Below are 25,669 nucleotides of genomic sequence, written 5' to 3' on the forward strand. Positions count from 1 at the left end.
CTTCCTGCTGGGCAGCACACACTACAGTCAAGACTGGATGTAGGTGCTTCCTGCACCCAACTTTATTTTAATATCGCATAACAGTGTGGTGCCTTTGTTACAGTTAATTGACTAATATTGACACACCATTATTTATTTTGTTTTTTACAAGTTTTATTTATTGATTTGAGAGAGAAAGAGAGAAACATGGATTTGTTGTTCCGCTTATTTGTGCATTCATGGGTTGATTCTTGTATGTGCCCTGACCTGGGATCGAACCCACAACCTTCGCATATGGGGACAATGCTCCAACCAAGTGAGCTACCCAGCCAGGGCTTGACACACTCTTTTAATTTTTAATATTTACTTACTTATTTATTTATTTATTAATTATTGATTTCAGAGAGGAAGGGAGAGGGAGAGAGAGAAAGAAACGTCAATGGTGAGAGAATCATTGGTCGGCTGCCTCCTTCCCATCCCCTACTGGGGACGGAGCCTGCAACCCAGGCCTGTGCCCTGACTGGGAATCCAACCGGGACCTCCTGGTTCACAGGTGGACCCTCAACCACTGAGCCACACCAGCGGAGCTCAACACACTATTTTTAACCAAAGCGCATCCTGTCTTCAGATTCCCTGTTTGTCCCTAATGCCTCGTGTCCCGTGTCCCCCAAGGCAGGGCGGTCCGGCTCCGAGGAGTGTGTCAGGGACACCTCACCGGCCTCCGCGTTCTTGCCTGGAGGAGTGGGAGGGGGGAGGGAGCGCGGCGTGGCGGGCCTTCCGCGAGCACCTCGGGTTTACCGACTCGTCAGTGCGCCGTGAGCAGCAGGAACGCGAGTGGGTGGGGGCTCAGGGAGACTAGGATGGCGCCCCTGGGCGGGCCGCGAGGGCACCCGGCGCCCCAGCACCACCTCGGGGCAGGGACTGCGGCGGGTCGCGCGCTCACAGTTCCAGTTCCCCACGGAGGTCACTGAGACCCCGAGAGCCTCCGCGACCCGTGCTCCCGGCCGGGGTGCCACCGCCCAGGTCAGGCAGTCCCGGGCGCACCCCGCCGTCGGAGTCCCCGCCCCGCAGTCCCCGCCCCGCAGTCCCGCCCCCGGAGTCCCCGCCCCCAGCCCCTAACTGGCCCCGCGCGGCGCGGAGCCGGCGACAGGTGGAGCGCAGCCGAGCCTTGCCCTGCTCCCTGCTCCCTGCTCCCTGCTCCGTGCGCGCTCCCGGCCCACCATGGGCAACAGCGCGGGTCGCAGCGACTTCGAGTGGGTCTACACCGACCAGCCGCACACGCAGCGCCGGAAGGAGATGCTGGGTGAGCGCCGCCCGAGGCCCCTGGGCGCTCCCCTACCCCTGCTCCGGGGGTGGGGGTTGGGGGGTGGGAGCGGCTCCCCTCCGCCAGTGTCCCCTCGAGTCCCCCCGCCCTGTCTCTGCCTCCGTCTCGGGACCCGGGACACGGGGACCCGTGCGCCGGGGAGCACGTCTCAGCTGCTGCGTCCCGGCGGGGACCCGGGCGCACACCTGGGGCTCCCGGACGCGGGACGCGGCGGCGCAGGGGTTGGCCACAGGGACCCGCTGCGGGGAGGCGCTGCCCCCGCCCAGGGAAGCAGCCCGGGGGCCGCTGGTCCCCTGGGCACCGGGCCGAGAGGGCGCCACGCCCACCCCAAACCGAGTGTAGGCAGGACGGGCACCTGGATGGAAGCTAATGTGAACCGGAGATTCAGCTGCTTTAAAAACCAGAGATCCTGCCCTGAACCTTGTGGCTGGACGCGCGGTGGCCGCCCCTCTCTCGTCGAGTGTCCCGCCAGGGCATTTTTACCCACATGCTCACCCTGCGGACTCGCGTGCCAGCGCCTTCCTCTGGCCCCGGGGTTAAGGGAGAAAGGGCCCACACCCCCCAAACAGCTCTGATGAGATGCCGCCGAAATCGCCCCCACAGTGCCAGGCGGCGGCCGCGCGTGGACAGGCTCCTGCCTCCCTCCCACACCCGGGTGGCAGCACTCCTCCTCTCTGCCACGGGACTGGGAATGCAGTAGTATTCGCCGTGGGTTCCATGTATGTACATTTATTTAACAACCGGTCCTCGCGTTTGACTGGCCAGGGTCGTTTCTTCTTTTCTCGGGTTGGTCTGTTGCTTGTTGATTGTTAGCTCTGGGTACTGGCGGCTTTTAACCCGTGTCTCACCTGTCGCAATGCATTTTCTCCTTTACAATTTTCATCTTTTGTGATCACGGGAACTGTTTTCTTAATGCGTTTGAAAGGACTCGTTTTTGTCTTTAGTGCTTGTCCCTTGGTGTCTCCTCCCTCCACCCCAAGACTATGGAAATATGCACCCTATTACTTTTTAGAATTGTTATTGATTTTTAGAGAGAGAAAGGAAAGGAGAGCAAGCGAGAGAGAAACATTGATTTGTTGTTCCGCGTATTCATGCATTCATTGGTTGATGCTTGTATGTACCCTGACCAGGGTTGGAACCAGCAACCTTGGCCTCTGGGGACGACGCTCTAACCAACTGAGCTACCTGGCCAGGGTGAATGCTTCCCACTACTTTAAACCTTCCAGACGCTGGGCCTGTTGAGTGGTTAGTGTGTGACTACCCTGCTCTAGCTGGAGGATAGGGGCTGCAGACCCCTGGGTGGGTTTGTGCCTTTGTGTGTTTCTCCTATGAGGTGAGCGATAGTCCAGCATTGTTTGTGGTCTCAGCTGTGGCAGCATGGTCCCCTGCGCCTGTGAACTTCCTGGGGTGGGGGGGCTGGGAGGGCCTTGGTGATCATCTGGGCCTCCCTCCCACCAGCGCCCACCGAGAGCAGGGGCTGCTGCCCCTCGGGAGGTCCAAGGCAAGGCTGCGTTCCTGTCACGCCCCCTGGCTCCTCCGCTTCCCCCCACCTTCCCTTACGAGACTCACTGGGCACCTGGCCCAGGTGGAGAAGGCTGGGGGATATATGGTGATGTCTGTAAAGTGGGCACATTCATCCTTGCCTGGCGGAGTGGGTATGAGGACGGGAAGGTGCTCAGTGTGGTCCCCAGCACTCCAGGTCACGGAGAAGGAACGCTCTAAAGAGAGGAGCCACGGGCCCTGGCACCAATCCTGGACGCCTGCTGGCCCGGTGGCCAGGAAGGCTGGAGGACTTGGAGAGGGAGGCATCTTGGCCAGGCCAGGGACTGCACATGTTCTAAGGGCTGGTTCTCCAGGGAGTTCCACTCCCACTGGGTGCTGTGGGTCCTCCCTTTGCATCTAGTTTTAAGCCAGTGAACTTGGACTGTGCCATTCTCCCTCCCTCCCTAGCATTTGCTATTCCCCTGCCTGAATGTCCTCCCCTGCTCTGCCCAATGGGCTCTTGCTCAGTTCCACCTCCTGCAGGAAGCCCCCCTGGCTTCCCTCGTGGACCCGGGCAGGGTGAGGGAGCTCCGTGGCTTCAGGCCACGGGTCCTTGTCTCTTTGGGGCAGGCTGCAGGGGTCTGGGGCGTGGCTGGGGAGTGATCTCCTGGCAAGGACCTCAACACGCACTCCTTAGCCATGTGATCTTTGGGCAGGTCAATAAACAGATGAGGAAACGGAGGCTTGTTGGCGTTAAAAGGGATTCGTGGTAATACCTTCCTAACAGAGTTGTTGTGCAGGTGAAATGGAGGGAATGCTGAGTGCTCAGCTGTTACCTCCTGCGGGCAGGCCCGTGTTTCCCCCCAAGACTGGGACCACCTGTGCCGTTTCCAGCGGGAGAGATGGCTTATGGGTAGCTGCCAGCCAGCATCTCTTTACAGAAGAGGCAGCCGCATGAGGTTCAGAGAGAGGAAGCGACTTGCCTACGGCCACACAGCTTGGAGGTCACCGAGGCCAGGTTGGTGCTCAGGCAGTCTCCTGCTCAGGACGTGCTGCGGCCCTACCCAGGCATCTGCTGTGCCCCACCCAGGTGGCTGCTGTGCCCATGCCAAGCTGCCAGGGCAAATGGATGCTCAATAAAGATCCTAATCGCAGTCAGGACCCAGAAAGTCCTGGCACAGAGCTGCTGAGTGCTCTTCCGGCAAGGACCAAAGTCCACGTGCAGCTCCTGCCTGCCTGCCTGGGTGGGGACCTGCTCCCAGGGCACGGTGTCCTAGCAAAAGGGGGTCCCAGGGCAGCCCCGAGGAGCCCGGTGTCCCAGGCGGGGCCGAGGCTTCCTGGACTGTGAGGGCAGAGCAGAGCCAGCGGGAGTCTGTCTGGTTGAGATCAGAACCCACGCCAGGCGTGGCCGTGGAATAAAAGGAAGGCTTTGGATTTGTCTTTTCAAAAACAAATAGCTTTGTGATTTTGTTTTTGTTCTTGACTTACAAAAATAGGGCAGACATATAGTAAAGAGAAGTTCAAATAATCAAAGGAAAACAAGGAAGTGAGACTGTTGGCACTGGCTGGATTATTTGCTCAGGAAAGAACTTGGCTGGGGATGTCTTGGCGGCAAAGCGGTGAGATCCAGACCAGAACTGGCTGAGCTCTCCGCTCCGCTCCCTGGGGGATGTGTGGACGGTTCTCACCCAGCCACAGAGATGTGGCTGCAGGGAGGCGAGCAGGTTGGTCACAGGGCCGTTCTCTGTCCCCGCTGCAGTCAGCACACAGACCCTGCCCTCCTCTTCCAGGCAGGCTGCAGGCAATGCCTACCCTGTGCCCCCCCAGCCCTGAGATTCCACAGAAGAGAGGGGTGGGGGTACCTCCTTCTCCTCCTGCTCTAAGTAGCACGGCCTCCCCTGGAGCCAGCTAATCTCTGGCCCGAGCTGTGGGCCCTGTGATTGGTCGGTGGGCTGTGATGGGCTTGGGAAGGGCAGAGAGAAGCAGCTGGCCAAGGAGAGGAAGGGGCCTGGACGCTAAGCTGGGAGGAGGCGGGAAGGGTGCTGTGGGTCTGGCCCACAGCAGCACAGAGAATAGGTGGTCCTGACAGGGTTCCTCCTGGACCCTGACTGACCTGGGCATGTCGCTCTGCTCAGACCCTCCCAGGGCCGCCCCTGCTGGAAACCTCCACCTCTGCCCGGGCCCGTGCGGCACACCCCGGCCCTGGCCCTGCCCCTTCTTACTTTTTGCTCTCCAGCCACTTTGTGGAACGCACCCTGTCTTCTGCCCATTTCCTACTTTGTGGCTTTTGCAGATGCTGTTCTCTCTGCCTGTGTTCTTTCCCTCTACCGAACTCCTATGCATCCTTCAGGTTTCAGCCTAAATGTCCCTTTTCTCTAAAACACTCTCTAACAACACACACACACACACACACACGCACACGCACACGCACACTGCGTGCTGGTCATCGTTAAGTGACTGAGTCTCTGGAGGGAACAAGAGCCCCGATCTGTAAATATTTGTAGATATTTCCACTATGATCAATTATAAGTGATCAACATGCATCATCCTGATCACGGGGTTGGGAAGGGAGGAGCCTGCTGGCCCACCCACGACCTGCCTCCCCGCTGAGCTCTCCTTCCTGCTCCCCCGCGGGGCACCTTTACCCGTGGCCTTTGCCCTGTCTTCAATCCTGCCTTGGTCTGTGGGGTGATTGCTTCAACTGTGACTTCCCCAGTCACCTCTGAGCTTCCCCGAGGGCAGGGCCAGGCCCACCTCCACCTGGCGAGGCCTGGTGCGGCGCTGGCTTCCCAGAGAGTCTGAGTGAGCCCTGAAACAGGCGTGTTCCTGGCTCCAGCCCGGCGCTTTGAGGCGCTCACAGTGCGAGGCGTCATCCTTGCAGCTGGTGGTTGGGAGGCACCCCGTTTTTAAAAAATATATATTTTTATTGATTTCAGAGAGGAAGGGAGAGGGAGAGAGAGATAGAAACATCAACAATGAGAGAATCATTGATCGGCTGCCTCTGCACGCCCCCCATTGGGGGTTGAGCCCTCCACCCAGGCATGTGCCCCTGACCGGAATCGAACCCAGGACCCTTCAGTCCGCAGGCCAACGCTCTATCCCCTGAGCCAAACCAGCCAGGGCGGCACCCCGTTTTAAGTGGCATTTCTCAGCTGCTCGGTGAGGCTGAGCTGCTCTTCCTGATTCCTCTGCCTTCTTTTGTGGATGTCCTGTCAGGCCCTTGGTTCCCTTTCCATCGAAGTTGTCCTTTTTCTGGATTCTGAGTTGTTGGTTTTCACTCTGTCTCATGTAGGCCCTGTGCCGGCCCAGGTGACAAGTACCTGCCCTGGCCGGCCCTTGGTCCTCTCACCTGAGTATGTCTTCTGTCCTCTCTTTCCTGCCTCCTAGACACTTGCACATTTTATGCACAGCAGGGCCCTGGGAACTTGTCGCTTGCCCACGGTTACCCAGCGAGTTAGAGGTGGGACGGAGCCCCTGTCTGTCCTCGGTCCCTCACACATGACTGCTGGCAGGTGCCAGATCACATGTCCCCTCCCAGCCTCCATGGAGATGGGTGTGTGCGTCCCCCGCCTCCTTGATTTGCACCCGCTTTTGGGAGGTATGATTTACATACTGTAGCATTTACTCACTTTAAAGGCACAGTCCAATGGCTTTTAGTCATTCAACTGAGAGTATCTCTGTGGCCTGAAAAAGATGCCTATGACCACTCGCGGTCACTCCACAGCCCCACCCCATATTCTTAAATCCAAATCCCCTCTTTTAAGTCCTCACCCAAGGAGTGAGGATATTTCCCATTGATTTTTAGAGAGAGTGGGAGGGAGGGGAAGAAGGAGAGAGAGAAACATCAATTGGCTGCCTCCCGCTCTCTCCGTGACCATTCTGGGGATTGAACCTGTGACTGAGGTACGTGCCCTTGACCTGAAATTGAGCCCACTACCACCTGGGCTCCGGGCTGGGCTGACACTCTAACCACTGAGCAAACCAGCCAGGGCTCCAAAACCTTTAAAAATTTTTTTTAAAAAATTATTGACTTAAAAAGAAAGAGAGAGAGAGAGAGAGAGAGAGAGCCAGCGCCCCGCGCACACATGAGAAACACCGATTTATTGCTCCACCCACCCATGCATTCATTGGTTGATTCCTGCACACATCCCAACTGGGACCGAACCCACAACCCTGGCACATAGGGATGATGCTCTGATCACTGAGAAACACCAGCCAGGGCCACATTCTTTTTTAAAAATATGTTTTTATTGATTTTTAGAGAGAGAGGAAGGGAGAGGGAGAGGGAGAGAGAGGAACATTGATGAGAGAGAAACAACATCGATTGGCTGCCTCCTGCACGCCCCCACCAGGATCGAGCCTGAAACCTGGGCATGTGCCCTGACTAGGAATTGAACCTAAACCCTGGCATATCGGGTGGATGCCTAACCACTGAGCCATACCTGCGAGGCTAAATCCAAATTCTCCTTTGAGTTTAGCTGGCATGTCACTGGGCTTTGTGTGTGTGTCTCCTTCTCTTGGCACACTCTATCCGGGGCACACTGCCCATGCCCTGGCACCGCACCCCGCTCTGCCTGGGCACCCCGTCCATCTCTGTGATCTGGGGCCTGGCTGCCCAGACCTTCAGCAAATATTTGTCAACGAGCAAAAAGCAGGTTTAACAGGAGGCAGGTGAGGAGGCGAACAGTGGCTGCTGAAGGCACTTTGGGCCACTTTCCACCTTTTCTCTGTGGAACCGGGTTCCAGAGGGCCTCCCACACGGACCAGACGGGCGAGGCTGGCCTTTGCCTCCAGAGCGGAAAAGGCGGGGGGCTGAGCTGGGAGGTGGCGCACCAGGCGCCGGGCCGTGCTGCGAGGAAGTGGGCTGGGAAGTGGGATTAGTTGGGCTTTGGAGCCTTTGTCGGGAGAGGCTGCCGGAGGTCAGGTTACCGGGCTGCGGTGGGGACAGTGAGGGAAGGCCGGGGCTCCCGGTGCCCTGTGTGCAGCGGCTTGTGTGCGGAGGGTCAGGCGGGGGCTCGGAGGCGGGTGGCAGCAGGAGCTGACGCTGCGATGGAACATTCCTGGGCCGTCACAGGAGACTGGCAGCTGTGGTGTTTGGCGGCCTGGGGATGGAGTCCGTCCTAGACGGTGCCGGGCCTGGTGTGTGACGGGCCCAGGTCCAGGTGAGAGAGGGAGGAGCCCCTGTGCTCCCGGGAGCCCTGCTGGAGACCAGGGGGTGTGACTTCATCGCCAGCCGGACCCCAGGGAGGAGCGGAGGCCCGTGCTGCGGGCAGGAGCCCGGTGCCCGCCTCGGGACCCTGCTGTCTGCGGGGGTGCGGGCCCAGCGCCTCCCCCGCCCGGCTGCGGCGTCTGCCATCTCCCTCCACTCGGCTGGCCCAGCAGAAGCAGGAGAAGTTCTGGGAGAACTCTAGGTCCCCAGCTGAGATTGGTGTGGGGTTCGGTCAGGCCGCCCTCCCAGCGGGCGTGTCCGCCTGCTCTGCTCTCTGGGTCTTGATGACCCAGCCTGTCATGTATGTAAATATATGTAATGCATGTAAGTGCACACACCTGCTGGAGCCCTGCTTCCCAGCCCCTGAGCACCTGCCGCCTCCTCACCCCGAGGTGGCCATGTGCCCCCATCTCCAGGGCAGACCCCACCTCCATGTGCCCCCAGGGCTGTCAGAGTGGGCACCTTGGGGACGGGTGGGGAGGAAGCAGCCCAGAGAGGGACAGGGCCTTGCCCAAGGGCACACAGCCGTGGGCCTGAGCCGGGCCGCAGTGTGGCTCTCCTGAACGGGACCGGATTCTCAGGGCGCTTTGCCCGAAGCAGCCCGGCCCCGGAAATAGCTCCTCTGGGGGCTGAGGCTCATTCCACCCTCCAGAGGGGCCCCTGGAAATTAGGTGTTTCACCTGGTGGTGGAACGTGTTTCCTCCGCTCTATGATGGCGTAGTCCCCTCCTGTGTGTGTGTGTGTGTGTGTGTGTGTGTGTGTGTGTGTGAGAGAGAGAGACGCCGGGCATGCGGCCCTGCTGGCCTCTGCGTCCAGGCCTGGTCCCGGCTTGCATCCTGCAGACCTGGACTCGGGGGTCCCGAGGTCACAGCTGGCTCTGCCAGCCTTTCCCTGCCTTGTCTGACGTTCTCCGGGCCTCCCTGGGTCTCAGACCCTCCTTTCTGAGCTGTGCCTGGACAGGGTGACTTCTAGCAATGCTGTCACTCATGGCCAGTGGCTCTGGCCGGGCCGCTGCCGGGAGCCGTCTGCACGGGCGTGTTGTCTTTGGTTCCAGGTGGCCATCCACGCTTGCCCTGGGCTCTGCGGGAGGCGGGCAGGGCCTAGCCCTGCTGCTCTGGTCCTCGGGGCAGGGGGGCAGAGCCTGGGCAGGGCTCCCCCTGGGGCAGCTGCGGGGTGCGGTTCTGGTTCTCTCCCCCTCCCCACTCACACCCCCTCTCCTCGTCTGCCTTCCCTGAGCCCCTGGAAGAGGCCCTCCTGTCAGGCCAGCACTGCTTGCCTTGTCCATGACTCCACCCTGGCGTCCTGCCCCTCCATGCCCGCACACACCCCTCACCACCTCACCTCTCAGCCATGTCACCCCTGGCTGTGTCGAAATGGCTCCTGCTGAGGCCCCTGTGACGTTGCCAAGTTCAGTGGGCCCCTGTCTTGTCTTCCTGTCTGTGACTCTCCTTGACCTCCCCCAGCTGACACCCCTGAGCCCATGGCTCCAGTTGCCCCAAGTCCTGCCCTGCCCAGTGACCTCAGCCGGGGTCTGTGTGGCTGGTGGTCCTCAGAGGGGCTCCCCGGGCGGTCCCCAGGCTCCCACCTCGTTGGGGAGCCGGAAGCTCTGGAATTGAAGAGGTTAGATATTTGTTTCCCTTGAGTGAGGATTGAGTTTCCGTCTGGCAGGCGTGGGTGAAGGGATGGCAGGTGGGGTGGGGAGTCAGCGGGCTCCTGGTCACAGGGCTGTTAGGATGGTCCAGAGGAGCCCTGATCCTGGAGGGGCCTTCTGGGGTCTCCACTGGAGGGCTCCCAGCACGATGGGGGTCAGGTCCCCTCTGAGCCCGCCCGGCCCCCCCATGCTTTTAGCCACGGCGCCCGGGACCATGCCGTAGGCCTCAGTGCCTGCTCTGCAAGGCTTCCCTGAGGGCTGTGCTGGGCTTGCGGACTTGTGGGGGCTCCTCCCTGCTCTGTGGGGGAAGGTGCTCTCAGGCCCAGTGAGGTGACCGGGAGCTTACACTCTTGGGGGTCGCCCCTGAGCTGCCAGCATCCAGCTGCCTCACCCCTCGGCCTGCATTTTTAAAAAAAAATATATTTTATTGATTTTTAGAGAAGAAGGGAGAGGGAGAGAGAGATAGAAACATCAATGATGAGAGAGAATCATTGATTGGCTGCCTCCTGCACAACCCCTACTGGGGATCGAGCCTGCAACCCAGGCATGTACCCTTGGCCGGAATCGAACCCGGGACCCTTCAGTCCGTAGGCTGACGCTCTATCCATTGAGCCAAACCAGCTAGGGCCCTCGGCCTGCATTTTATTGCTTCCAGCAGGATGGCCAGGTCCAGGGACCCTCTGGGCCCGGCAACGTAGGCCAGATGGTGAGCAGCACGCTGGTCCCAAAGGTCAGAAAGGGGCTGTGCGTGCTCTCAGGCCTGAGAACTGTGTGTCATAACCGCAGTCACAACAGCTCCGGGGGCTCGGAGGCTCAGGCCGGCCTTGGAGGCGCTGAGCCCCAGCGGGGAGGTGGGTGGCTGGGGGAGGGGCTGGGAACCTGGCACCCCGTGCCTGAGCTTCGTGGGAAACTATTGGGAGAGGGGGAAGGGGCAGCAGGCCCCCGAGGGTGGGCTGGGCAGGGAAGGCCCCGGGGGTCTTCTCCTTCGCTCCCACAGGCAGGACGTATTATCTGCTCGATGGAGGCCCGGAGGCCCACTGTCCAAGGTCACCGCTGGCAGCTCTGTGCCTGCCCTGGCCCCCGAGGGGCACAGGAGTGGCCGTGTGCTGGCCTGGATCCCAGAGCCAGGGTCCTCTCAGCTGCCCCAGAGCTTGCGAGTCAGTGCTCACCTGGCGCAGGTGTGGCCTGCCCCGCCCTCCTGCCCGGGCTTGGCCTCCTTCCAAGGGGAAGCAGGGGAGGCCCACCCTGTGGAGGCTGGTGGCTCGGTTGGTTCCCAGGTGCGCCTTGGCAGGTGAGCGCCTGGCCCCCAGTTGCCCGAGGGGGGAGGCTGCTGCCCAGAGGCCACGGCTGGGAGCGGGAGGCTGGAGCCTCTGGGTCTGTGGTCCCCGCCCCACAGCCAGGTATGCAAAGGTTCAGGGCACTTTGCCTGCGATTGCCTGGCTCCGGCTGTGGCAGGGCTGTGGGCGAGGGCATTCCTGACGAGGAGGTGCTGGCACTTCCTCCTCGCCCCGGCCATCACGGGGAAACATGTTTCCCTGCTGGATTCCACCCGCCAGCCCCCATCCTCCGCTGGAGGCACCCGTCTTCCTGGGCACACCCTCAGAGTTCACTGTGACCCCGTTTGGGGCAGGAATAAGCTGGGATGAGGCCTGCCCCCTGCCCCCCTCCCAAGCGGGGTCCACAAGTTGTCCACCTGCCTGTGTCCCCCATCCCTCGCCTGGGTCTTTTGGTCTCTCTTGCCCCACCTGGTGGGATGGTGCTGGGGCGCCGAGCACCCAAGGGGACCTCTGGCCTTTCCTGGGCAGCCAGCTGGCCTCCTACTGTGCAGCCACGACCCAAGCAGCCACTGTGGGGCAGGCCCGGGAGCAGGTAACCAGCCTGGTATTGCCTCAGCACGGTCCCCGCCGTCTCCCGGTCCTAAAGCTTTCAGGAGCCGTGACCATCTGCAGTGCTGGTTGGGCATCTGCGTGCGCCTGAGCCCTGCCTCAGAGGGCGCAAGTGCTGACCAGCCATCGCCACGCGCAGCATAACCTGAGCCCTGCTCCCCCCTGGGCTTCCTGTGCGTATCCATTCCTCCTGCCAGTGACCGCGTCTGTGGTTCAGACGGCTCCTTGGAGCTGAGGTTACCTGCTTGGAGCTGAGAAATTTTTTAAAAGACAAGAACAAAACCAAAACATAGTTAAAATGGCAAATTTTATGCTCTATATATTTTACCACAATTAATTCTAGAGAGAGAAGGAGAGACAGAGAGCGAGAGCGAAAAAAAAAACATTGATTTGTTGTTCCACTCACTGATGCATTCATTAGTTGCTTCTTGTATGTGCCCTGACCGGGATCAAACCCACAGCCTTGGAGAATGGGGACAGCGCTCTACCAACTGGGCTCCCCGGCCAGGGCTTACATTCTTTTAGGTATATATTTAGGAGTGGAATTGCTGGGTCGTATGGTAATTCTATGTTTAACTTTTTTTGAGGAACCATCAGGTTATTTTCCACAGCGGCTGTACCGTTTTTTGTGATCTTACCAGTAACGTACAAAAAAGGGTTCCGATTTCTCCACATTGTCGTCGCTTGTTACTTTCTGCTTTTTACATGTAGCCATCCTAGTGCGGGTGAAGCAGTATCTCATTGTGGTTTTGATTTTCGTTTCCCTAGTGACTGATGACACTGAGCATCTTCTCATGTGCTCATTGGTTAGTTGCACGTCTTTGGAGAAATGCCTATTCAAGTCCTTTGCCGGTTTTTACATTGGGCGGTTTGCCTTGTGTTGTTCAGTTGTAGGAGATCTTTACATATTGTGGATTCAAGATTCTTGTCCAATCCTAGCCGGTTTGGCTCAGTGGACAGAGTGTTGGCTGTGGACCAAAGGGTCCCGGGTTCAATTCCGGTTAAGGACATGTACCTTGGTTGCAGGCTCCTCCCTGGCCCCGGCCCTGGTCGGGGCGCGTGCAGGAGGCAACCAATCGATGTGTTTCTCTCATATCGATGTTCCTCTCTGTCTTTCCTTCTCTCTTCCACTTTCCCTAAAAATCAATGGAAAAATATCCTCAGGTGAGGATTAACCAAAATAAACTAAATTAAATAAAATCCTTGTCCAGAACTGGGATTTGAACCCACTCTGGACGCTGCTCCCTGGGCAGAGGTGGCCTGTGATTCTAGGATTCGGGGACCCTGATACCCCCCAGCATCTCCCAGCAGATGAGGGCTGTCCTGCTGTCCGGGAGCCAGGACCTGCCCGAGGGGACGGACACTGAGAGGTGCACTGTGTCCTCGCCGTCTCACACTGGGACACACGGCCCACAGAGGTGGGAACGAACCCATGGCCACAGAACTCCGATTGTGAGCCTGAGTCTTCCCTCTGGAACAGACTCCCTTTGCCATGTTGCTGTGTTCCTCTTTGCATACTCCCAGGGACAGGCAGCTCACCACCTCTGAAACAGCCTGGCCTATGGCTGGGTGGCTCTGACAGAAAGGGTGCTGTAGCCGGACACCCTGGCTTGTCTTCGTCACTGGAGAGACGTAACTACACCTTGAAGGCTGGCGTCCCCACGCCAGAGGCACCTTTTCAAGAGGGAGGCTGGGGACATGCCCTCGGTGCTGGCTGAGCCCAGGCATCACCCTGAGACGCAGTCTCCTCATCTGTCAATGGCACACAGGATGGCGGGAGGGAGGAGGGCCTTGGATCGGTTGAGCTGGCCTGTCATATCCTTCTGGACCAAGCACAGAGGGGGAGCCACTGCCTGGGTCACTCGAAGGAAAGAGCTGGGCAGAGCTGGGCAGGACTCAGCCTTGGCCTGGCCAGTTCCAGTCGGGGCCCAGCCTCTGCTGCCGTCCTGGGACCCTCTTCATGGGACAGCCTGGGAGGGTGAGCCTGAGGCTGCCCACTGCTCAGGAGGGTGGACACCGCCTGTCCTGAGGGGGTCCTGGGACGAGCCCCACCCGTATAGCCTCAGTTTCCCTCTCTGTGTATCGTGGTGCTGAGTGCCCACCGGCTGTGCCCGGGGAGGCGGGACGGAGCAGACCTGGTGGGCGTCTGTCACCCTGTCCGTCCCTGTCCCTGGACGTAGCACCCTCCCCGGCCTGGGCCTGCCGGCCCTCCTGCCCGCAGCTGCAGAGGTTCTAGAAGGCATGGCTGTCTTGATAGAGGGTACGCCCCCCACACCCCTTTCCCCCCGTTCCTGCAGGGCTTGAGGCTTCTGGGCCGGGAAGGCGCCCATGGGCTTGGCCAACCCCAACTCTCATTGTTTTTTCCTTTTCTGTGAAATGAAACATAGAAAATACAAAAGATACTATAACAAACACGCCCCCCCAAATAAACACATTCAACATTTTATGGCACTTCCTTCAGATCTTGTTTTAAGAACTGAAACACTTGAGAGCAAGCCCGAGCCCTCCATGTGCTCCTCCCCAGCCGCCTGCCCCTCCCGGTTCCTGATATGCCTGGTCCACCTGGTCACAGTCTGCTGCACCGTGTGTGAGGTTCACGGGCGCAGCCGGCAGCTCCTGGCTCTGCAGCTGCTCTGATTTCTGATTACATTTCAGTGACCTGTGGGGACACCTGCTCTTTATATAGGCTGATGGCAAAGCCCCCCACCCCCGGGAAGTCTCCCCAGCGCCCCCAGGCGGTGGGGAGGAGGCAGGTCTGCCTGTCTGGGTGCCCACAGGCCCGGCTGGTCCTAGGTCCAGAATCACATGCAGGGCAAGGTCTTAGCATGATCCTCGAGGGCGAATTATCCCGTGTCACTGCCCAGGGGCTTAGTGGATGGCGGAGGAGGACCGGAGGGAAGCCAGTGGGACAAATGGAATGAAGGGAGGAAGGGAGGGAGGAAGGGAGAGTGGGCAGATGGCTGGGGGCCCAGGCGGCCGAACCCCCCTCACCACCTTCTCTCCTGGTCCTACCTGCAGCCAAGTACCCGGCCATCAAGGCCCTGATGCGGCCGGACCCTCATCTCAAGTGGACGGTGCTGGGGCTGGTGCTGGTGCAGCTGCTGGCCTGCTGGCTGGTGCGGGGGCTGGCGTGGCGCTGGCTGCTCTTCTGGGCCTACGCCTTCGGCGGCTGCGTGAACCACTCGCTGACGCTGGCCATCCACGACATCTCGCACAACACGGCCTTCGGCACGGGCCGCGCCGCCCACAACCGCTGGTTCGCCATCTTCGCCAACCTGCCCGTGGGCGTGCCCTACGCCGCCTCCTTCAAGAAGTACCACGTGGACCACCACCGCTACCTGGGCGGCGACGGGCTGGACGTGGACGTGCCCACGCGCCTGGAGGGCTGGCTCTTCTGCACGCCGGCCCGGAAGCTGCTCTGGCTGGTGCTGCAGCCCCTGTTCTACTCCCTGCGGCCGCTCTGCGTGAACCCCAAGGCCCTGACGCGCATGGAGGTGTTCAACGCCCTGGTCCAGCTGGTGGCCGACGCGACCATCTTCGCCCTCTGGGGGCTCAAGCCCGTGGTCTACCTGCTGGCCAGCACCCTGCTGGGCCTGGGCCTGCACCCCATCTCCGGCCACTTCGTGGCTGAGCACTACATGTTCGTCAAGGGCCACGAGACCTACTCCTACTACGGGCCCCTCAACTGGATCACCTTCAACGTGGGCTACCACATGGAGCACCACGACTTCCCCAGCATCCCCGGCTGCAACCTGCCCCTGGTAGGTGGCTCAGTGGGCCGGGGCGCAGCGGTGAGGGGTGCACGGTGTCTGAGGAGGCGGGAGGTGTGGCAGGGTGGACCTGGGGCCAGGCTCTGACCTCCTTTTCCTTTCATGCTGATCATGGGGTGGCCACGTTCTCAGTTGTGGTTCCAGGGCGAAGGGAGAGGCCGCACAGGAGAGGGGCCGGGTGTGCGCCCCGAGAGTGACAAGGTGAATCCCGGCAGGGCAGGGGCTCGAGGCGCATTTACCATTTAGACCGCTTAGTGTAAAGCAAACCTGATTGAGCCCAGCTATGGCATGTACTGGCTGTGCATCCTTGGGCAAACTGCTTGCCCTCTCTGTGCCTCTGCTTCCTCTTGTAAAACGGGGCAGCGGTAGTGATAGTGCGTGTAAAGCACCTCCCCTTCCTGGGTCCTGACTCCCTGTCCCTCCGCATTTCTTGTCACTGCCCGTGACTTTCCAGGGGCCCCACATGGCGGAGAGGACAGGGAGGGTTCTGTGACCCAAGGGGCTCAGCCTGAGTTGGTGCAGAGTGGAAGCCTCCGGGCTGGTGGCTCTGCCTTGGGAGGCCTGCGGATGGAGAATTTCTGAAGGAGAAGGGAGGGCAGGGAGGGGAGGAGGAGGAGTTCAGTCTGGTGTGGGTGGGATAGAAAGAGCTGAGGTGCCCCTCGGGGCAGGAGAGGGGGCAGTGGGGTCTTCTGTGTGTGCATGGTGTGCACATGCCTTTAGGGGTTTGCATGTGTGCCTGTGAGTGTGCCCGGTGTGTACATGTATGTGTGCATGTGGTTATGTGTGAGCCTTTGTCTGGGTGTGCAGGTGTTTGCGCCCTGGCCTGTGTGACCGAGAGTCTGACAGCCTGTGTGTGCAGCCCTCCTTCCCTCCTCTCCCCCTCCCACCCTGCTGAAGGCACTGAGGTCCGGCCCTGGGCTGAGCACCACCTCACTTAAGCCTCACCATAGCCGATTTGGCAGGTGCCCGCCTACCCACTATCCCCATTTCACAGATGAGAAGGTAAAGGTCGAGAGGGGAGGTGCCTGTCGCAGGAAGCAGCAGAGCCAGAACCTAGACTCGGTGGTTGTGAGAGTGTCTTTACTTCCGGGCAAAGTGAATGGCCCCGTGCTGGCGCCCGTGCAGGTCACCTGGTCTCCCCGAGCCCGTCTGCACCTATAACGCAGGCCCGGAGCACTGGTGTGCCCAGCGTGCCCTCCATGGGGGTGGTGGTGCTGCTGCTGCAGGTGCTGAGGCAGGGAGCACTTCCTGGAGGAGGCAGCTGAGGGTGTCGTGAGCAGGCAGGGGTGAGGAGCTGAAGGGAGACAGGGGTAAAAGATAGGCATTTGGGAAACAAGTACTGAGGCTGAGAGGTGGGCAATGGGGGGTGTGGTGGGAGCCGAGGCAGAGGGTTGGCAGGCTGGGGAGGGCACTGGAAGCGGGTGCGGAGCATGAATGACCAGGCCAGGCTGTGCCTCAGAACCGGGCAGGTGCTGGAGGGAAGACAGCCGGCCTCCCCCGGCTCCTGGGTCAGAAGCTCCAGCGCAGCCCAGGGACAGGTGCATATGAGCCTGGGCAGGGGGCAGAGACTGTGCCGGGGCTAGTGGCCAGCACCAGCCAGCCTCCTGCCGGGCTGAGCTGGACACAGGCACCCTGGGGATGACAGGGTGTGTGTCTCTGTGTACCCACGTGTCTGTGTGTACACGCTCATGTGTTTGTGTACCCACGTGTCTGTGTGTGTACATGCTCATGTGCACGCAGAGGCCTGTCTGTGCCAAGGCCTGGCCTCTGACCCCCGCCTCCCCGCAGGTGCGGAAGATCGCGCCCGAGTACTACGACCACCTGCCGCAGCACCACTCGTGGGTGAAGGTGCTCTGGGACTTTGTGTTCGAGGACTCCCTGGGGCCCTACGCCCGGGTGAAGCGGGTGTGCAAGCTGGCAGGGGACGGCCTGTGAGCTGGGCCGCTGGCGCCGGCCCGTCGCTGTGGAGCTGGTGGTCACGGCCCTCAGGCTGGTGCTCAGAACTCCGTGGCTGCCTTTGGTCCTGGACCCCTGAGCTGCTGCTTGTCCCCAGGTTCCAGTACCAAGCCGGGACAGCGGACACAGGCTCTGCACGTGGACTCGCTGCTGCCTCCGGCCAGGCCGCCCTTTCTGAGCCTCCCGGGGCGCCCTGACCCCGCGCTCTGTGCACAGCCTCCATGGGGCTGATTTGTCTGGTGGGCCCCTGCCCTCAATTAAATATCAGCGTTTCTTTCCACATCCACGACGTGCTTTTGAGGGGTCTCGGCCCCGGCCTGGCTGCCTGGAGGCGGTCCCCACCTGCTCCCGCTCCTGCTCCCACGCGTGGGTGCTTAGCAGCATTTCCTGAGGGCCCTGCCTTTGTGGGGGGCAGCCTTTGGGGGTGTAGGCAGCAGAAGGCCCCGCATTTTTGCCAAGTCCATGTGCCCCGAAGCCCTCCCTCCTGTTCACCCTGCTGGGTGCTGCCAACATGGCCTCCCCTCGGTCCATGTCGTCTGCTCCAGCCCCCACCCCCGCCCCCCACCCCCCAATCCAGCCTCGAGCCTGCACCCTCGTGGGAAGCCTTCGGAGGCTTGAGGGTTCAGGCTTCACACCATGGGGTCTGTCCCCCCAACCAGCTGAGATGTGGGACTTGAGATTCTCACAGACCAGGGGCCACAGGTGGCTGGACAGACAGGTGACTAGTCAGAGGGAGGCGGGTGGGTGTCCCGTGTCTCTGTGAGGGGGACATGGCTCTGCCTGACTTTGGTGAGGCCGATGGCACGGCTGATCTCGGGAGTCATCCTTCCTGTCCGCCCTGGGCCCCCCTCTCCCAGCCCCGAGACTGCAGGCCTCCTGGACCGGGAGGTGGGAGGGAGCAGGAGAGCAGCTGACGCGGGCAGCCTCTCAGAGACCGGAGCCTCAGGCCCACCTCCTGGCGGGCAGATCAACCCCCTTCCCTTCAGAGCTGAGGACACTCAGTGGGATGAATATGTCCAGAGTCTGATCAGGAAAATCGGTCCATCATCAGCCAGACTGGGGCCTGCCCCACCCCCCATCCTCCCGTGGCCCTCATGCGGCTGGGCACACTGCTGTCTGGTGGCCGCGGCATGGTCACTGGATTTCCAGGCCTGCCCACGGGCTAGGCCGAGTCAGACCCTCCCTGGCTGGTCTGAGAAGGGCTGGCAGGTGCCTCAGGGGCGTCCCTGTGGGGGCTCAGCAGATGCCAAGCCAACCAAGCGCTGGAGGAGGAGGGGTTCATCCTCCCGGCCCTGCTGGTCAGAACGCACTCGACTCCCTCTGATGTTCCAGGCCAGGCTGCCACTCAAGGCCACGTCCCACTCCCCTGTGGGTGTGGCTCCGTGGCCACCCCAGGCCCCCAGGAAGTGCCTGAACTGCCTGCTCACCCTCCCGTCCGTCCCAGCTGCCCCCACAAGGCCCCCATCTTGTCCTGGTCACCACTGCCGGGAGACCTTCCCCCACAAGGGGTGCCCAGCCAGAAGCGACCAAGAGGAGGCGAGAGAGTGAGCGGAAGCCGGGGTGTGGACAGTAAGCGTTTATTACCACGTGGACACAGACACCGAGGGGCGTGGACAGACTTCACACCGTGACGCTGGGAGGAGCTGCTGGCACAGTGCGCCAGGCCCAGGTGCGAGGGGCACCCAGGAGGAACTCGGAACCACCTAATGAAGCGTGTGGTTTGGGGTATCTTTTCTATAAACCAAAAGAAATGTACACTTAAATAGACAAATATAAAATACAAAAAAAGGCGAGTAGACCTGGTGTTCTGTGTCAGGTAGAATCTAAAAAAATCCAGGAATTGAACTTTTCCCTCATTTTAATATTTTCTCACAGGTTAAGACTTAAGTGAAACACATCCTAGCTTCAGTGCGTGCTCGGTGGCTGGAGGCCTGGCTGTGCTCCTCTGTCCCCGCCGTCCATCAGGGGGTCGTGGCTCGAGCCCTGCACGCTCTACGAGGTGCTGATTCCGCTCAGCTCCTGCCTGATGGCTGAGGACAGGAGGAGAGGAGAGGGCAGCTCAGCTGTGGCGGGAACCAGCCCACCTCCTCCTCCGCAGGGCCCGCCCACCTCCGGTGAGGTCGCTCCAGCGCCTCTGGTCTCCTGAGACCCAGGCTCGCAGAGGTCAGAGGCCCCGGTGAGGTCTGGGGGGCTCCCCTGCACCCCCAGCTGGCAGTCTTGCTAGAGGCCCGCTGGGGTGGGGGCAGTGGCTGCAGGCAGCCTTGGAGCCGGGAGGGGCAGGCAGGCACCAGGAGCCCCAGGCAGGTCCGGGCAGGTGGGCACCTCCCCACCCCCCTCCCTGGCCTGAGCTCTTCCCCCAGGAAGGCAGGGATTCTGCTTCCTCCTGTCCCCACCCCCAGGATTTCCCCCAAATCTGGGCCTTTCCCTGGACCGGGCCTGGAGCCAAGGCCACCAGAGAAAGTCCGATGAGAGCCGGGCCTTGTCAGATGAAAGGCTGCTTCCGGCCGCAGAGCCCGGACCCCCGGGGCCGCTCACAGTCGAGGCAGCTCCACCTGTGCCCGCAGCCCACGGCCCCACTGCCCGCTCCTCCCACACAGGCTGCTTCCAGCCCAGGCAGCCCCTCCTGGGGGTCGCCCAGCTATGAAGCCGAGTTAATAGTTGGCCTGTCTCCGTCCTGGCTCCAGCTCCTTCTCGCTGTCTCTATTCATTAACTCCTTATCTGTCCAGCTCAGGCCTGCGGGGACCTGACAAACAGGAACCCAGTGTTCTCCGCTGGGACCAGGACAGGGTGTGGCTCGGTCACCCAGGTAGGCTCTCACCCTCGCCTCCTCTCTCTCCAGAGTCCCGGCAGCCCTCTGCACCCAGCTGTGACTTCGTCCCCCGCTGGTGGGGAGCAGGTGGGGCCTGAGGCGCCTCCCTGCTGTCCCGGGGCCGGGGCTGGCCGAGCCAGCCCTGCCGAGAGCCGTCCTCCCCTCTGGCTCCAGGTCTGAGCCGCTGTATCAAAGGCTCGGTGGGGGCCCGGGCGGGTGTGACTCACGGTGGCCAGGCCCTGCCCTCTGGATCCAGGCTCTTTTCGGGGAGCGCCACCACCTGCTCCCCCAGCCCAGGCCACGCAGCTGGGAGCCGGGTCAGGGCCACAAAATGGCTCTGCTTCCTGGGAGGGGTGTATACTTAGCCAGTCCCTTCACCGTCTGAGCCTCAGTTTGCTTGGCTAGAGAATGGGGAGGGCCTGTGGGCTGTTAGGGGGAGAAGGAAACCTCCGAAGCACAAAGCCAAAGGCCTCTGGAGCCCTGGATGCCTCCCGGCCGGGCCGCCCGGCTCTGCCGCTGTGCGGCTCTGGTGGCGGCGGCTCTGCCCTCCCTCAGGACCAGGGTGAGCCCGACTCACCGTCGATGATCTCCTCCTTCACTTTGTGGAGCTCTCGGACCACCTCCTCCAGGATCTCCTGTGGGAGCAGAGCCTCAGAGGCAGGGACGGGAAGCCGGCCTTGTGGGGGTGAGGTGTTGGAAGGGGTGGGGGTGTCCTGGGCCTCCCTCCGGAGCCACAGCCCCTGCATCACCCTCACACACACCCCGGAGCCGGGGGGAGGATGGTGTGCCCGGGGGATGGGACACCCTGGCCGGCCCTGCCTGGCCTCCAGCACCTCAGGCCCCTCTGGAGTGGCCGGACGGCAGGGGATGTTTATTTCTGCGATGGGGGGCAGGGGTGGGCCTGGGGCAAATGCTACGACCCCCTCCACTGCTGGCTCCCTGACTGACTGAGGGCCCCACTGGGGTGGTCCCGGCCCCGGGCTCCTTCACAGCCTCTCAGGAAAGGACACGCTCACCTGCTTCATCCGGTCCAAATCGAAGGCATCCAGGGCCACGTCGTTCACACTCCCGGCCGGCTTCATCCTGGGGAGAGGACGGTGGGTGCGGTGAGGCAGGTGGCGGGGCCTGGCAGGCACGCCCCACACCGGGGACCGAGCCTGAGCAGGGACCTGGGCGCACCAGGGCCTCCTGCTTGGGGCGGGCCCTGCGGGATGAGACTGCCCCTTCCCGTGGCCCTTCAAACCCTCTTTGCTTGTATCTGTGGCCGCTCCTTAGCCACGCGAGGAGGGTTCTACCACCGCCTCCAGGACCTCGGGATGCTGTGACCATGTTTCCCAGCCAAGAGTCAGGGCTCAGGGTCCAACCGAGGAGCTGCTCCCTGAGCTGAGAGCTCTCGCAGGCGGCAATGCCCACGCGGCCTCCCTGGGAAAGAAAACACTGACAAGCTAGTCCTCGGCGCGGGCTCTATGTTCCTGGCAAACGGGAAACCAGCAATGGCGGCATTGAGGACAATGCGAATCGCAAAACCTGAGCAGCAAACACCCGCTTAAAGGCCTGACTGCAGGCAACGCCCTTGGACATGGCTTTGCTCTTTGGAGGCCAAGGTTTCCGTTTTCTGGGCTGCGTCTTTGAGAAGTTTCTGAACTAAAGCTGGTTCGAACTGTAACGTCTCTTCCACATGAATCTTTCCTGGAAAATCTTAGCAAAACACCCGATTTCTCTCCCCACATGGACAGAGAGGCGGGCGGGGCCTGCGTGTTCTGGGCAAGGACGTGGCCGAACCGCTGCAGGGTCCGTGGACGTGACGGCTGGTGGACACACCGTGACCGTGATCGGACGGATGAGAGCGTGTGGTGAAATCGAGGTCCGCTGTTGTCCACGGCCACGGAGAGGAGGCGTGAAAGCTACGGTGCTGTCGCAGCCTCGCTGGGAAACAGCACGGAGGCTCCTCAGACAACGAGAAACAGAGCCAGCAACCCCATGTCTGGGTTTTATGCGAAGGAGATGCAATCGCTGGAGGAGGGAATCTTGACGAGGTACCTGCACCCCCGTGTTCGCTGCAGCATTAGCCACAGCAGTCAGGACACGGAAGCCACCCAAGTGTCCATGGACAGACGGGTGGGTAAGAAGACGTGGAACATACACATGTGGTATTATTCAGCTGTGAGACAGAGGAAGCCACGATGTGTGGCAACATGGATGGACTAGAGGGCATGAGGCTGCTGGAATAAGCCAGGCAGAGAAAGACAGACACGGTATAATCTCACTTGTATATGGAATCTAAGAAAAAACAACAGACTTATCAAAACAAAGACTATGTTGGTGGTTGCAGGGGCTGGGGGGACGGGTGGAGGTGGTCCAGGGCACGCACTTCCGGTTAGCCGATGGATGCGCTCTGGGGATGGTGACTGGGTGGCAACACTGCATTGTGTGCTTGAAAGTAGCTAAGGAAGCAGATCCTGAGATTCTCACCACACACACCAGTAACTAGGCGAGGCTAACTGACCTCCCTGTAATCACTGCACAACGTATGCGCATGTCAGATACCACGCTGTACGCCTTGCACCTGCACAATGGGAGACGTCAATTGTAACTCAACACAGCTGGGAAAATCCCGCTGCCTGCCATGCAAAACTTCGGTGGCCCAGGGCACAGAACTGAATTAAAACGAATAAATTAAATGCTCCCCACCCCTCCCAGATGAACTCAAGAGAGAGGCCAAACGTGGTCCCAAATGAGTTTGTAAGTAACTGTGGGTACAGCCTGGAGACCTCCAGAGCCATCACACCCATCCTGTAGGTTCAAGTCCCTGTTGCAACGGAAACCTTCCGGGTCACCTGGGCCAACTGCCTCACCTCTGTGCCCCCGTTCTCTCCATACGAGGCATGTACACCCAACAGCCCCAGATGGTGGCACTGTCACACCCCTGTGAGCGCAGGGACGCCCCTGCCGGAGGGACAGACCGCGCTAGAGAACGGATCTGTCTCAGGGCTGGAGAGTCCCCTTCTGAGGGGGCACGGGCAGCCCGCCCTTCCTCCAGCAGCAGGAAGTGACCACTGTGCCCCGGACACCCTGCCCCTCCATGCACCTCCCTTCACAGCCGAGCGAGCTCCCCCAACAGCTGACAGCCCAGCGCCTGTGTCAAGGGCGCGTACCTGGGCCTGCACACAGAGTCCAATCACGAGATGCCTTCCTACCCACTGCCCTTCCTCTTTCCTTCCCACTTTGTAGCCACAGGGCCTCAGCAGTTCCATGCCTCCGATGGGAAGGCGGTGCCCCCAATCTCAGAGCCACCCAGATGCCACTCTGAGGGAGGCCTGCCCAGCCCACTCGCTACAGCGCCTGTCCCCAGTGCTGTCTCCCATTGACCCTCCGAGCTTCCCGAGCACCTGTCAGAACCCACAGCCGTCCAACCACAGGCCTTCCCAGCAGAGATGAGGTCCCTGCAGGCAGGATGAGCAGGACCCCGCCCAGACCTGGCAGACACAGGCCCTGGACAAGCCCTGGCTGTCCCTGAGTCCTCTCCCTGCTCATCCCCCCTTTCGCTCTGCAAGACCAGCCTCAGATGCCACCTGCTCTGCCATACGAGGGGCTTCCCTCAATCTTGGTGGTCAATGGAGACATTTCTTACCCGGGTTCTGGAGCCTGCGGTTCAGGTCAACTTGGCCTCTGGTTACTATGGGGCTGCTAGTCTCTGACTTTCGGGGCTTCCTCAGTTTCAAATATCCTATGGGGCTGCTAGTCTCTGACTTTCGGTTTGGGAAACATGGTCAGCATATCCTATCCTGTTACCACACCAGCTCTTGGTTTGGGAAACATGGTCAGCATCCGCCCGGGAACCTGGCTGTGCGTGCTGTACGCGGAGGAAGGTGAGGAGGCGGGGCGCCGGGCCGGGCCCCGCATGGCTGAGCTGTGGGGCGCCGCTGTGGCTAGTGAGCACTTCCTGTGTCCAGCTCCTGTCCACACAGCTGTCCACACGGCCGCGCGTGAGGCAGAGGCCGACAGACTCTTCATGGGGTGGGGGTGGGGTGTGCCCAACGACACAGAGCCCAGAGCTGGGACTCCCTTCAGCTCCGCTCACGCCCCTTCGGGCCAGTCGCCCTCCCGCCCGTCTCTCCCTCCCCGAGAGGGAGGAGGAGCGGTCCCCAGCCAGAGCACCGAGCACCGTTAGACGACAGGACAGACACAGGGTCTGGTGTTAGTCACGGGCAGGGGACAACAGAGGCCCCAGAGAGGGGCGTTCGGTACCTAGAGTGAGGCTGCGACTGAAGGGGGCTCTTAGCTTCGGGGCTCTTGGCCACGGACGGGGTTCTAGGGCAGGGGAATGAAACAGACACGTGAATGGGCACCGTGGCGGCCTCGGCCCCACCGACGGCGCAGCTTGAGCCTCCGAGGGGCCGCTCACCTGGACAGCAATGAGGACACGGGCTTCTCCACGGAGTTGCTCCGCTCCCAGGGCTTCCGGCCGGCCTCTGTCAAGTCACGTCAGGACGAGGGGCCTTAGGGCTGAGAGGACCCAGGCCCCGCCCAACATCCCTGACAGGAGGGCCCCCCCTCCCCCCGTGCCCTTCAGGAAGCTCTGCTTTGGGGGAGCTGATGCCTGGCTTGTCCTCAGTCCCCCTTGGGCCCAGGCAGCTCTTGCAGGCTGTGGATGACCCTGCTGTCACCCGTGTCTCCCCCACTCAGGACCTGGCTGGCCTTGACGTGTGGTCTGGTTTCGAGCCTCACCATGAAAGCCCACCTTCCTTAAAGTGCGAACCAAGCGCCAGGGAGCTCTCAGCTACGCCCTCTGCCGTCGGAGTGGCGCCAGCAGGGGGTGAGCGGGCAGAGAAAGCCACGCCAGGTGCTCGGCCAGCCTGAGGCCCACGTTTGCTTTTGGGGGCCAGGCCCCTGGGGCCCCACGAGCACCTGCTGTCCTCTGACTCATTGGTGCTCCCCACAGGACAGCTGGCCCTTCCCTATCCTGGGCGTGAGGGCTGGTTTGTTTTTCCTTCCTCTTTTTTAAATTAAGTGGCATTAAATTATATTTCCCTTTTGTCAAGAGATCTGTCAAAATGAATTGAATTTACTGACTTTGTGGATGAGCAGAGAGGCAGAAGGGAAAATGCCCAGGCAGCGGAGAGGCCGACCGCAGGCCAAGGCAGGTCTCCTGAAAGCCACCCCGGGGACCTGCTGGCACAGGAGCTGGGACACATCCACGCTGCAGGCGTGTGGCCCTGAGCGAACCATGTAACTACACTGAGCTTCGACCTCCTACACTGGGCCAACACCAGCCCCGTGGCCTGGCGGGAGGTATTTACACACTCGTTCACCGAGAGCCCACTCGGCATCCCAGGGAGCAGTCCCGCCAGGGAGGCAGACGCGCTAACAGAGGGCCAGGCCACTAGGTGGGGCAGGTTGGAGCTCCTGCCCTGGACAGGCTGGCAGGCAGCGTCCTCTCGTGTGAGGAAGAAGGGCTGGGTGGTGGGGCTGTGGCCTGCAGCTCTGATGCTCATGGTGCTATCTTTGGTGCTAGAATCCTTGTCCTGTTCATTAAGAGTTGGGGTTACCAGAATGGTTCTTTGGGGTAGTTTCAGTAGGCCCTAGAGTAGAGTGTGGGGTG

General features: G+C 61.0%; 2 protein-coding genes across 6 annotated transcripts in view; one reads left to right on the forward strand and one right to left on the reverse strand.

Moving 5' to 3' along the window:
- Window positions 1-1,130: 1,130 nt before the first annotated feature.
- DEGS2 (delta 4-desaturase, sphingolipid 2) lies at window positions 1,131-17,539 on the forward strand. Of its 2 annotated transcripts, none has more exons than XM_023744435.1 (3): window positions 1,131-1,282; window positions 14,550-15,292; window positions 17,042-17,539. In XM_023744435.1, the coding sequence occupies exons 1-3, from the start codon at window positions 1,201-1,203 to the stop codon at window positions 17,234-17,236; spliced, it is 1,020 nt and encodes a 339-aa protein (XP_023600203.1). In that variant the 5' UTR covers window positions 1,131-1,200; the 3' UTR covers window positions 17,237-17,539. The 2 variants fall into 2 exon arrangements, with proteins under 2 accessions (XP_023600203.1, XP_006103170.1); XM_006103108.3 differs by having other exon boundaries at window positions 17,090-17,539.
- A 1,279-nt stretch (window positions 17,540-18,818) lies between these two features.
- EVL (Enah/Vasp-like) overlaps window positions 18,819-25,669 on the reverse strand; it is an 86,378-nt gene continuing 79,527 nt past the window's right edge. For 2 of the 4 annotated variants that reach the window (XM_023744433.1, XM_006103110.3), the window contains exons 10-14: window positions 24,473-24,539; window positions 24,316-24,378; window positions 21,084-21,150; window positions 20,645-20,702; window positions 18,819-19,287 (exon numbers count right to left, since the gene is read on the reverse strand). In XM_023744433.1, coding sequence (XP_023600201.1) covers window positions 19,250-19,287; window positions 20,645-20,702; window positions 21,084-21,150; window positions 24,316-24,378; window positions 24,473-24,539 — 293 coding nt within the window. In that variant the 3' untranslated portion in view covers window positions 18,819-19,249. Of the gene's footprint in view, window positions 19,288-20,644; window positions 20,703-21,083; window positions 21,151-21,888; window positions 22,290-24,315; window positions 24,379-24,472; window positions 24,540-25,669 lie in introns of those variants that run through there. The other 2 variants (XR_002826354.1, XM_023744434.1) reach the window with 2 other exon arrangements.

This window comes from Myotis lucifugus, unplaced genomic scaffold, assembly GCF_000147115.1.
Source record: "Myotis lucifugus unplaced genomic scaffold, Myoluc2.0 scaffold_464, whole genome shotgun sequence".
Classification (NCBI taxonomy): Eukaryota; Metazoa; Chordata; class Mammalia; order Chiroptera; family Vespertilionidae; genus Myotis; species Myotis lucifugus.

Coding starts and splice junctions, on each gene's coding strand:
- DEGS2 (XM_023744435.1), top strand. CDS start 1,201: ATGGGCAACAGCGCGGGTCGCAGCGACTTCGAGTGGGTCTACACCGAC. Junction 1,283..14,549: donor GCGCCGGAAGGAGATGCTGG/GTGAGCGCCGCC, acceptor TCCTACCTGCAG/CCAAGTACCCGGCCATCAAG. Junction 15,293..17,041: donor CCGGCTGCAACCTGCCCCTG/GTAGGTGGCTCA, acceptor ATGTGCACGCAG/AGGCCTGTCTGTGCCAAGGC.